General features: G+C 44.3%; 3 protein-coding genes across 4 annotated transcripts; 1 reads left to right on the top strand and 2 right to left on the bottom strand.

Moving 5' to 3' along the window:
• Positions 1-475: 475 nt before the first annotated feature.
• Positions 476-3404, bottom strand: LOC311113610 (THO complex subunit 4-like). 2 transcript variants are annotated; one of them, XM_084156869.1, is made up of 6 exons: positions 3015-3404; positions 1648-1806; positions 1384-1531; positions 1197-1260; positions 892-1084; positions 476-791 (listed from the first exon to the last, which is right to left on the bottom strand). In XM_084156869.1, the coding sequence occupies exons 1-6, from the start codon at positions 3246-3248 to the stop codon at positions 777-779; spliced, it is 813 nt and encodes a 270-aa protein (XP_084012995.1). In that variant the 5' UTR covers positions 3249-3404; the 3' UTR covers positions 476-776. The 2 variants fall into 2 exon arrangements, with proteins under 2 accessions (XP_084012995.1, XP_084012996.1); XM_084156870.1 differs by having other exon boundaries at positions 2148-3374.
• Positions 3405-3704: 300 nt separating this feature from the next.
• Positions 3705-6856, top strand: LOC311113716 (anaphase-promoting complex subunit 11). The gene is made up of 3 exons (XM_084157021.1): positions 3705-3779; positions 4048-4166; positions 6493-6856. The coding sequence occupies exons 2-3, from the start codon at positions 4058-4060 to the stop codon at positions 6636-6638; spliced, it is 255 nt and encodes an 84-aa protein (XP_084013147.1). The 5' UTR covers positions 3705-3779; positions 4048-4057; the 3' UTR covers positions 6639-6856.
• A 2047-nt stretch (positions 6857-8903) lies between these two features.
• On the bottom strand, positions 8904-10372 carry LOC311113715 (uncharacterized protein). The gene is made up of 3 exons (XM_084157020.1): positions 10046-10372; positions 9613-9763; positions 8904-9130 (listed from the first exon to the last, which is right to left on the bottom strand). The coding sequence occupies exons 1-3, from the start codon at positions 10275-10277 to the stop codon at positions 9001-9003; spliced, it is 513 nt and encodes a 170-aa protein (XP_084013146.1). The 5' UTR covers positions 10278-10372; the 3' UTR covers positions 8904-9000.
• Positions 10373-11167: the final 795 nt, after the last annotated feature.

Raw genomic sequence — 11167 nt, forward strand, 5'->3', positions numbered from 1 at the left:
GCGGCGCCATATGGATGGTGGTGACGTAATTGCAGAGCCTCCGAAGGCACGTAGAGGCCAAATTGAGCTCCGCACATCCCTGTGCGCCTCAAATTTTGTAACAATGCGGAAGGCTCCATATTCACATGATTGGTTGACAGTAGTTGAGGGTGGGAGGTCCTGTATAAACAAACTCTTCCTTCACAACAGCTCTGCGCAAGTAGTATGAATGCCCTGACTTCTGCAGAGGCTGTATCACCATAAATGCTGCATGGCCAATGCAGACATCATATTGACCATGCAGCGCCTTTCAGGCTTGTGGTTTGTAGGGCCGGTTTCCTGGACACAGATAAAGCCTAGTCCAGGACTAATGTAAACTATATAGATAATCTACACTGAAACAGTTTTAGCCCATGACTAGACTTAATCTGTGTGGGAAACCAGCCCATAGTGTTGTACAGACCTTCACCAACAAGAGGAAAATGCACTGGAACAGTTTGTTTTGTAGGTTTATTACAACTATGCACAAGGAGAAGGGGAGGCAGAGGGCCAAAAAAACTCCCCCTCAAAAACCTACAATCGTCCCAAAAATAAAATCGTACAAAAAGTGTTCATAATATTTAAAAAAAGGGAGAAAAGCAAGATCCATCCACACATTAAAATGACAAAGAACAGTAAGTGTAAAAGATCAATCCATTTTTCAGGTCCAAGTCCACAATAACCAGCTTCAGATGTGGCAGAGGATGAAAGATGGGTAGGGATGAGGTGAGGGATTCAAATGAGTGCTTCTGGGAATTCTAACTGGTCTCCATCTGCAATTAAAAACAAGTGAAAATTAGGACCATATTCCAGCTACAAAGATCAAGTCACTTACATTGAAGAATTGACATGCCCATACTTTCATGCATTTACCTTGGCATTGTAAGCATCCAACTGGGCATCCAGCTCTTCAGCAGACAACTGCTGCGGTTTGCCACCACCACGTCCACCTCTACCCCTGCCCCTGGAGCCTCCGCCACCCCGCCTGTCTCCACCTCCCCGCCTGTCTGTGAAATTGGGGCGTCCAATTCTGTCTCTGTTGAATCCACCACTGCCTCCATTTGAACTGCAAACAGATTCAAAGAATCAATGAGTAACAACTGGGAATCACTAGATTTTTAAAAATTCAATTCAATCATACATGACAAGGAAAAAAATATTATAGAATCATCACATACCTCTGTGAAGGTCGTCTCTGGGTATCGATTTGTGACGTGACGTGCTGAATGCTCATGGCGCGGCCTGTGAGCAAAGGGAAAACAAGATTATACATCTTTGTTCAGAAGAGTTAATCAATTACTACATTATTTTATGACAAACAAGCTTCAAAACAATATTAATCAACTAATTCCAATTAAAGCTCACCATCGAGAGGTACATTGTTGTACTGTTTCATGGCTTTGAGTGCATCAGCCCTCTTCTCAAAGTGGACATCAGCGGTTCCCTGGCTGCGGCCAGACCGGTCATAGTGAACAGCCGCTTTCTTCAATGTACCAAATTCCGCGAACAACTCCTGAAAAAAAACATTACAAACACAATAAGAAACATGGCCAGTACAATTAATGTTTAACGTCAAAACGGTTTGGTGAAAAGGCCGACATCTTTCTATAAATTGACTGTAGAAATTACCTGGATATCAGCGTCAGAGACACCGAAGTCAAGGTTTGAGACCAGGAGCTTGCCGCCAGTCTCCACACCGCCACCTCCTGCTCCCCCACCACCGCCAGCATTACCGCCGAAGCCACCTTCGAACATGTCGTGTTGCCATTTGTCCGGCAGCTCTCTGGGCTGTAAAGGTACAATGAGAAAATGCAGCTGCTGACTTCTGGTTCCCCTGCTCCTGCTGATCAGACTGAGCACATTTGAGTCAGTTGCTTAGGCAGGCAGGGGAATCTTGCAACATCACTATCATTTAGAGACATTGGTCTATGGTGGATTTATGGTCAGTGTAACAGCACACATATTACTTAATAAAAACAACTAAATTAATATAGGAAATAAAGAAACAAAACTAAGCTAGTAGGAAGGATGGCAGGACTTCAAAGTCAAAATGGCTCCTGCACTACAGATGGTTTGAAGGTTGTGTAGGTAATTAGAATGGCAGTGTAGGCAAAAAAAAAAAAACTGACTTGAACTCGATGGCAAGGACAGCATCCAGATTCTTCTTCAACTCCTCCAAGTGTAGAAAAAGTCCAAAGAAAAATCCTTCCTTCAAAACGTGTGAAAGTCATTTTGTCATGCTCCCTTAACCGACCATGGAAAGTTCAATAAAGTTCTTTGGTGTGTTGTGCTTTGCAGTCTGGGTCAAAATATGAAACAAAGAAAAACTCAATGTGGCACAGGAATGGTGGCCCAGTTGACTGAACATCCATTTTGAGTGTCGCCATTTTGTTAGCTTCGTTGCGTAAACAGTCCAATTCTTGATAATTTGACAAATCTAGGACTCTAAATTTAGGGCCGACAAATGAGATTAAGAATTTGTGGACTACCAAAACACCCACGAGGTACACGTTTTGAAGACCAAAGGTGAATATCTGGGCCAGCTAGCATTCAAACTACACAAACAAGTGTTGGCTAGTTAGCTTATGAATGCAGATCAGCTCCGGTTTGATGTGGCCCACGAGGGTGAACAACATGTTGTTAGCTAGCTAGTTAACGTTCACTCCCAGAAACTTGGGACATGAAGATCAGTAACATTCAATAGTGCTGGCTGGCAACTGTTTGACCTGAAGCGGGGAAATGCAATGTAGACCATGGGCCCACAAACACGACTTTGTACGTCATTATCAAAGGAATAAACGTTTCTGAACAGTGGTTTCTTCTTTGGGTTGTGCCCTATAGCGCACTTCCCGTTGATAATTCCACATCCATCAGCAACTTTGCGAACTACCTGGTATGTGTAGCAGCACATTTTAACAAGATCGGCTAAATTATGTAACATTCGTCGTCGTCGCCTCTGCCATTCCTCCTTTTTCTGTGATCCTCCGTGTTCCTACCCTGCTGTATGGCGCGGGTCTGCTGTCGCTTCTGTCTCCGCTGAAGTTCTGTCGACTCCTCATGGGCCCGGATCCGCCGGTCCGGCCTCCAGGGCCAGCTCCACCGGGTCGGCCTCCACTCCCACCTCGACCCGATGATCCTCGGGCGCGGCCTCCTCGATTTCCGCGGCCACCTCCACCTTTCTTACTTTGTTGAATAATGTCATCTAAAGACATATCCATCTTATCAGCCATGGTGGCACTTGTCGTGTTAAAGATAAACAAATAATTGGAAAATGAACTTTTAGAATGTAGTTTTTGGTAGCAAAATCTAGCGGCTTTCCCCTGTGCTGATCAACGGCGACTAGCTAAAGTTTGAGTGACGTGACTGGCCTTAAAAATAATTGTAGTAAGTGACGTAAGTGCATTCTTACTACCATTTCCGTTCGATTTAGCGCTTCTTTCACGACCAACGTCCTCTCTGCTGATATCTAGTGCCTCTATCCAGCATTGCAATCACAAAGGTACCTTTCTGGGGGGGACAGTGTATAATCAAAATAGTCAAAAGAGACCATCATATATTTATTTTTGACAATCTTTTTAGATTTTTCTCAAATGCAAATAAACGAAAGGAAAAGACGAGACATACATTTACATACTCTGGATTGTACCTCTTTTGATCCTCCACAGGCATGGGTGGCGATGTTTTCCCCCGATTCGAGGATGTAACGTTAAATGTGTGGGAACTCTCAGGAAATGTTTCGTGTCTTCATTTTAAAATCAAAGGTAGGATTTTAGAATTGTAATACATTTGCCATGTTACTTACTAGCTAGTTATTCCAAATGTCAACAGCGAAGTAACATCATGTGGCGGTGCACCACAGCTTTCTAGACGAGCAAACATTACATTAACTACTGTGTATAGCTAGCTAGCTGTCTGGTTACTGTAACGGTAGCTAGCTACTAAGCTAACGTTAAGAGTTCTAACGTTAGCTAGGCTAGCCTAAACCACATTGAACCAAAGCATTTGAACATTCATATGTGTGCGGATCAGGTACAGGGAGATGAAGGTTAAAATCAAGCAGTGGAACGGCGTGGCATCCTGGCTGTGGATGGCCAATGATGAGAACTGTGGGATCTGCAGAATGTCTTTTAATGGCTGCTGCCCAGACTGTGAGTTTTTATATAAAGCTGCTTACTAACTACCTACTGAGTTATTCGACATGTCTTATCAACATACTAAGTCCCTGAAATGAATGTATGCACAAACTCAATATGGTACTTAGTGCATGTACAGTTCCTTCGGAAAGTATTCAGACCCCTTGACTTTTTCCACACAAAAAAAAATCCTCAGCAATCTCCACACAATATCCCATAATGACAAAGTGAAAACAGGTTTTTTGACATTTGTGCAAATTTTAAAATAATAAAAAACAGAACTACTGTATTTACATAAGTATTTAGAACCTTTGCTATGAGACTCGAAAGCTCAGGTGCATCCTGTTTCCATTAATCATCCTTGATGTTTCTACAACTTGATTGGAGTCCACCTGTGGTAAATTCAGTTGATTGGACATGATTTGGAAAGGCACACCCCTGTCTATATAAGGCCCCACAGTTGACAGTGCATGTCACAGCAAAAACCAAGCCATGAGGTCGAAGGAATTGTCCGTAGAGCTACGAGACAGGATTGTGTCGAAGCACAGATCTGGGGAAAGGTACCAAAACATTTCTGCAGCATTGAAGGTCCCCAAGAACACAGTGGCCTCCATCATTCTTAAATGGAAGAAGTTTGGAACCACCAAGACTACCTAGAGCTGGCTGCTCGGCCAAACTGAGCAATCAGGGGAGAAGGGCCTTATATAGACAGGTGTGTGCCTCTCCAAATCATGTCCAATCAACTGAATTTACCACAGGTCAGGGAGGTGACCAAGAACCCAATGGTCACTCTGACATTGCTCCTCTGTGGAAAAGGGAGAACCTTCCAGAAGGACAACCATTTCTGCAGCACTCCACCAATCACGCCTTAATGGTAGAGTGGCCAGGCGGAAGCCACTCCTCAGGAAAAGGCACATGACGGCACGCTTGGAGTTTGCCAAAAGGCACCTAAAGACTCTCAGACCATGAGAAACGCATCTGCTACAAGACCATGGTGCTTGCCTACGGAGCTGTGAGGGGAACGGCACCTCCGTACCTTCAGGCTCTGATCAGTCCCTACACCCAAACGAGGGCACTGCGTTCATCCACCTCTTGCCTGCTGGCTCCCCTACCTCTGCGGAAGCATAGTTCCCGCTCAGCCCAGTCAAAACTGTTCGCTGCTCTGGCACCCCAATGGTGGAACAAGCTCCCTCACGACGCCAGGACAGCGGAGTCACTCACCACCTTCCGGAGACATTTGAAACCCCACCTCTTTAAGGAATACCTGGGATAGGATAAAGTAATCCTTCTACCCCCTCCCCCCTTTACTCCAACCCCCCCCCCCCCCCCCCCCAAAAAAAAAAAATACATTGTAAAGTGGTTATCCCACTTGGCTATAAGGTGAATGCACCTATTTGTAAGTCGCTCTGGATAAGAGCGTCTGCTAAATGACGTAAATGTAATGTAAATGATGAAACCAAGATTTAAATCTTTAGACTGAGTGCCAAGCGTCACGTCTGGAGGAAACCTGACACCATCCCTACGGTGAAGCATGGTGCTGGCAGCATCGTACTGTGGGGATGTTTTTCAGCAGCAGGCACTGGGAGACTAGTCAGGATCGAGGCAAAGATGAACATAGCAAAGTACAGAGAGATCCTTGATGAAAACCTGCTCCAGAGCGCTCAGGACCTCAGACTGGGGCGAAGGTTCACCTTCCAACAGGACAACGACACTAAGCACACAGCCAAGACAACGCAGGAGTGGCTTCGGGACAAGTCTCTGAATGTCCTTGAGTGGCCCAGCCAGAACCCGGATTTGAACCTGATCTAGCATCTCTGGAGAGACCTGAAAATAGCTGTGCAGCGACGCTCTTCATCCAACCTGACAGAGCTTGAGAGGATCTGCAGAAAAGAATGGGAGAAACTCCCCAAATATAGGTGTGCCAAGCTTGTAGCGTCATACCCAAGAAGACTCAAGGCTGTAATCGCTGCCAAAGGCGCTTCAAAGTACTGAGTAAAGGGTCTGAATACTTGTGTAAATGTGATATCAGTTTTTTATTTATTTATTTATAAACTAGCAAAAATTCTTATCCTGTTTTTGCTTTGTCATTATAGGGTATTGTGTGTAGATTGATGAGGGGGAAAAAACAAGAATCAATTTTAGAATAAGGCTGTAATGTAACAAAATGTGGAAGTTTAGTTAAGAATACTTTCCGAATGCACTGTATGTCTATTGATGCCTTCATATCTTGACGTTATGCATAAATTATCGTTTGATATCATGACGTGTTCAACGTTGTGACTAATATGGACACTCATCCTCTGAGGGGAGACCTTTCAGCAACATAATGTCTACTTTCCAGGTAAGGTTCCTGGAGATGACTGCCCATTGGTCTGGGGCCAGTGCTCCCACTGCTTCCACATGCACTGCATCCTCAAATGGCTCAACTCCCAGCAGGTCCAGCAGCAGTGCCCAATGTGTCGGCAGGAGTGGAAGTTCAAAGAATGAGCTCATCCGGACAACATCACTTGAATGCCTTTCAAAGACAGACTGATGCGTCACAATCAGAGGATTCTAACGTTTCGGAATACATATGCTTGTTTTTTTTTTGTACATTTCCAGCTACTTTGTTTTTCTCTGAGGCTGTCATCGTTTGTATTCTGTGGAGGGGTGTGTGAATGATGACAATGAATGTGAATAAATGTATGATTAGGATTTAATCTTGACCTGCTACTGATTTTAATTTTATATAGTGGTTTTCTCAAACTCAAAGGTCTTTACATTGTATGAGAGTAACTCTCCTCTTTAACAAGCTGACCAATGATTAATCAATGCAAATTCATTGAATTGGTATCTATAGCCCCTGAGATTAACTGCACTGTGTGTACAAAACATTAGGAACACCTGCTCTTTCCATGACAGACTGACCAGGTGGATCCAGGTGAAAGCTATGATCCCTTATTGATGTCACTTGTTAAATCCACTTAAATCTGTAGATGAAGGGGAGGAGACCAGTTAAATGATTTTTAAGCCTTGAGACGAGACATGGATTGTGTATGCTTACCATTCAGAGGGTGAATGGGCAAGACAATATTTAAGTGCTTTTGAACGGGGTAGTAGGTGCCAGGCGCACCGGTTTGAGTGTGTCGAGAACTGCAATGTTGCTGAGTTTTTCACGCTCAACAGTTTCCCGTGTGTATCAAGAATGGTCCACCACCCAAATGACATCCAGCCAATTTGACACAACTGTGGGAAGCATTGGAGTCAACGTAGGCCAGCATCCCTGTGGAACGCTTTCAACACCTTGTAGAGTCCATGCCCGACGAATTGAGGCTGTTCTGAGGGCAAAAGGGGGTGCAACTCAATATTAGTAAGGTGTTCCTAATATTTTATACACTCAGTGTACATGTCCTATTGTTTTGACAGTCAGGACCACGCAGAACAAACCAAAAGTGGAGCCCCACCCGAAGTACATAGAAACTTATTTCAAACCACTCATATAGGATCAGATACATACACCCCACTAATAGGTTAGGGGTAGGATAGTTTGCTGCTAGATATGTGGTGTACGGGAAACTTCCACTCTTGATACTGGTGGGGTATTTTCTTGTGGCTAAAGCACAACCTTGACTTGGCTTTAGATTTCCTCAGCCCTTTCCCAAATTCAACTTGTCTCTCTAAATCCATCAGAAAGCAGCACCTCAGCCAATACTGTACAGTACTCATTGTGCAGAGGCATGGATAATCACCTCCTGCAGAGAGCTGGTCCAATTAACAAGCATTAACTTGATCCCCGGCTGGAGCCATCCTACCGGGAACTGTACCTTGCTTCAATGTTAGAAATGCTTCTCAGTCCACCAAGGTTAATTGGAACCAAGATTGGTTACTGTAGTTTGAAGTTAAAGTAAAAATAATACATTTTCTTTCTCTTCAAACAGTTCTGTCAAGTTCTTATACCAGTAGTTGATAAAGACAAATAGATCACTAAGTTGTTTTTGTATGAAACAATTTTAATAAAAAAATAAAAAAAGACCACTTATTTACAAAGCGGTGTAACCACAATTGATTGCACACGGTTTGTTATAAATGATTGTAAAAGCAATTGTAAACACACAATTTACCATTCCAGTGGTGTTTGCAAAAGTATAGAGGTAAAGTGTTAGACTAACATTCATGTCGTACATTTTAGAGTACATACAGTATGCAGGGTACATATTAATGTGGTACATTTTAGAGTACATACAGTATGCAGGGTACATATTCATGTGGTACATATGCAGGGTATTCGTTTCAAATTGAAAAGTCGTATGATGTAAATGACAACTCTTTAACTATAAACGCTGTCAGTAGGTAGAGTTGACCGATCACATTGGTTTACTGTGGTGGGCAGTAGGCCCTATTGCAGAATGGCCCTACGTGTCAGAGGACAACGACAGATCCATGTTTCACAACTTCCAAAAAAGCTTTCACACATCAACTATATAAAGCAATTAGAAAAGCTGATTACCATACTGTTATCTAATTCATTTCAGTGCTGCGTTCACCCTGTATAAAAAAAGTACAAAAGCTCAAACTAACTTCTGCACCTGCAAACAGCATTACAAAGCGATGCCTGCTGAGATTTCCTGGGAGGAGCCCCTTTCCAGTAACAGTTCAGTTCACTCTCAAAGGCAACCATCTACTGTTGGCTGGCCTCCTTCCTCCCAACAGACCAGATATGTCTCCAGGACCACCTCGAGGGAGGGCACTGAATGACGATGTTCTACCGATCTGTCCATTTCATTCCATTGTCGAGGGGCAACCGGGAGGCCTGGACGAGGAAGGAGACTGAAGATTCAGTGGAGTTTTAGGGTTAGATGAGGAGGAGAGCTCAGTCATCCTCCACCCCAAGCAACACCTGCAGCTCCCGAACCCCCGTGCACTCTGGGTCGATGAGATCGGCAGGTGTCTCCCCACACTCGTTCTCCGCCTGAGGGTCGGCGCCAATAGAAATCAGGTACCTGGTGGGAGAAGCAGAAGAAAAGCATTGTCAGTAAAGAAAGTATCCAATGGTATGTACCGTGCTGAGATAGTTAAACGTGAGATTCTTCAGAGGGTTAGAGGAAAGTGGCAGATCCTCAGTGTAGTTTACTGCTATCGGGGTATGAGGGCTACTCAAAATTCAGCCAATGCGTGTTTTGGTTTGTCTTCCTTGTAAGGGCTTGACACTTTTAACCGGCAGTGTGAGCTGCGTCCTAGTGACGTACAAATCTAAATCTTCACCTATCCTGAAATGCATTGAATACCTGAACTGCAGGGATGCTGCATTGACATTGTATGGCCAGCAGCAGAAATACAAGTTAGTCAGGCTTGAAGTTGATATTAATAGTACATCGGCTCAAGACCCAGTTGTACTAGCCCACTGACCTTGCTTAATGTGTGTGGATAAATAAATAAAGCTAGTGACTGTTGATGTGTGGGTATGCTAGGTGCGTTGACTCACTTGGCAATGTCAGGGAATCCGTCGCTGCAGGCCATGTGGAGAGGTGTCCAGCCCTCCTCGTCTCTCTGGTGGATGTCTGCTCCGTGCTTCACCAGCAGCTTCACACACTCCAGGTTCCCAGAGAGGACGGCCTCATGGATCGCTGCCATACCTGCAGAGCCGTCAATGGGAATGGATGTGAAATAGCATCAGTACAGGTTCATTGAAGGAACACTCAATGATCAAAGTTTATACTGAGGCATTAGTCCATTACTGTATGTGCTACAGAGACTCAGGTCAATGCATCAATACTGGAGTCATTAGAAATGATCAAGTCTTTGGAATTGTTAAGCCCAGTTGAAATCTAACCAGAGCATGAAGACACTTCTGATGCTTCAAGCTCTTGAATGCATTAAAATGGTTTCCATTTTGTTCTGATTTCATGGTGACTCACCAGAGTGGTAGATGGTTTCCAGGCTGACCCTCCTCTTTCTGATGAAGAGTCCAATCCTGTCCAGCTCGCCCTGCCGGACGTAGTCCTGGAACACAATGTCGTTGGGGAAGTGGACGCTGCGGACCGGTTTGATCCGTGGAGAGGAGCGGGCGCAAGAAGAGCTGCTGGACTCTTTGGGGCCATAAGCCTTGATGCCCATGGACTGGGAGACTGGGTACTGGTAGTACTTCATCCTCGTGAAAGTTCTGTCTTGCTCAAAGATAAAACAATTGTGAAATCGAGTGACAGAAGAGGATTTCAGATGAAAATCTTCAAGCCTTTTTCAGCGGTAAAATAAACCAAAGGCAGGGAAATTAGACATTCAAGATATGTCCTTCAAAAAAGCCTTTCCTCTTTCGTCAATGGCTCTCGTGGTGCAGTGTCCTGGATGTTTCAGACAGTGGGGCAAGTCCTGTTCTGAAATCCAGGGCCTGCGTCTAGACCTCTATATACTCTCTGCAGGGCTATTTTAGGTTCCATCACCTCACAGGTCAAGTTCTAGAATTGGAAGATGAGTGGCCCTAGAAAGCGGGTCCCTCCTCCTACCATCCTGTCACAAGCATTGGATCGCCAGCCATGACAGTAGCAGTAACCATAGCTTCTGTTTTCACCCACTCCTCCCCCCTGCTTTTGAACATGACCCCTTCCAGATGCATGACAGCCACTGGTCACACACACCACTGAAGGGGAGAACCTTCTAGTAAACAGGACATAAAAATGGTTTACTGTCAATAGATGCCAATGCTAGGCACAGGGCCAAGAGGGGGTGAAGTGTCATGACTGGGCTGTTGAAAATAACAATGTTGATAAAGCGTTTCAATTAGAACGACTTGGGCAAATGAATCTGTCAAAGTCATATACTATGCATACCATTAACATTACAGAAAGGTAATAACCAGTCAAAAGGGCTTTAGTTTGGTCGTCGTGGGAAATTCACTGCAAGAGACTAATCCAGTAAGCATGACTTAAAAATCGGCACTGATTCTTCATTGAATCATAGTTACGGACTGAAGTATTATGTGTTATAACCATTAGAAACATTGGGCCCTAGTTATAGCCTATTTACTGGCATACGTAGGTTAT

Source organism: Coregonus lavaretus, assembly GCF_964263955.1.
Source record: "Coregonus lavaretus genome assembly, chromosome: 40".
In the NCBI taxonomy this organism is placed as follows: domain Eukaryota; kingdom Metazoa; phylum Chordata; class Actinopteri; order Salmoniformes; family Salmonidae; genus Coregonus; species Coregonus lavaretus.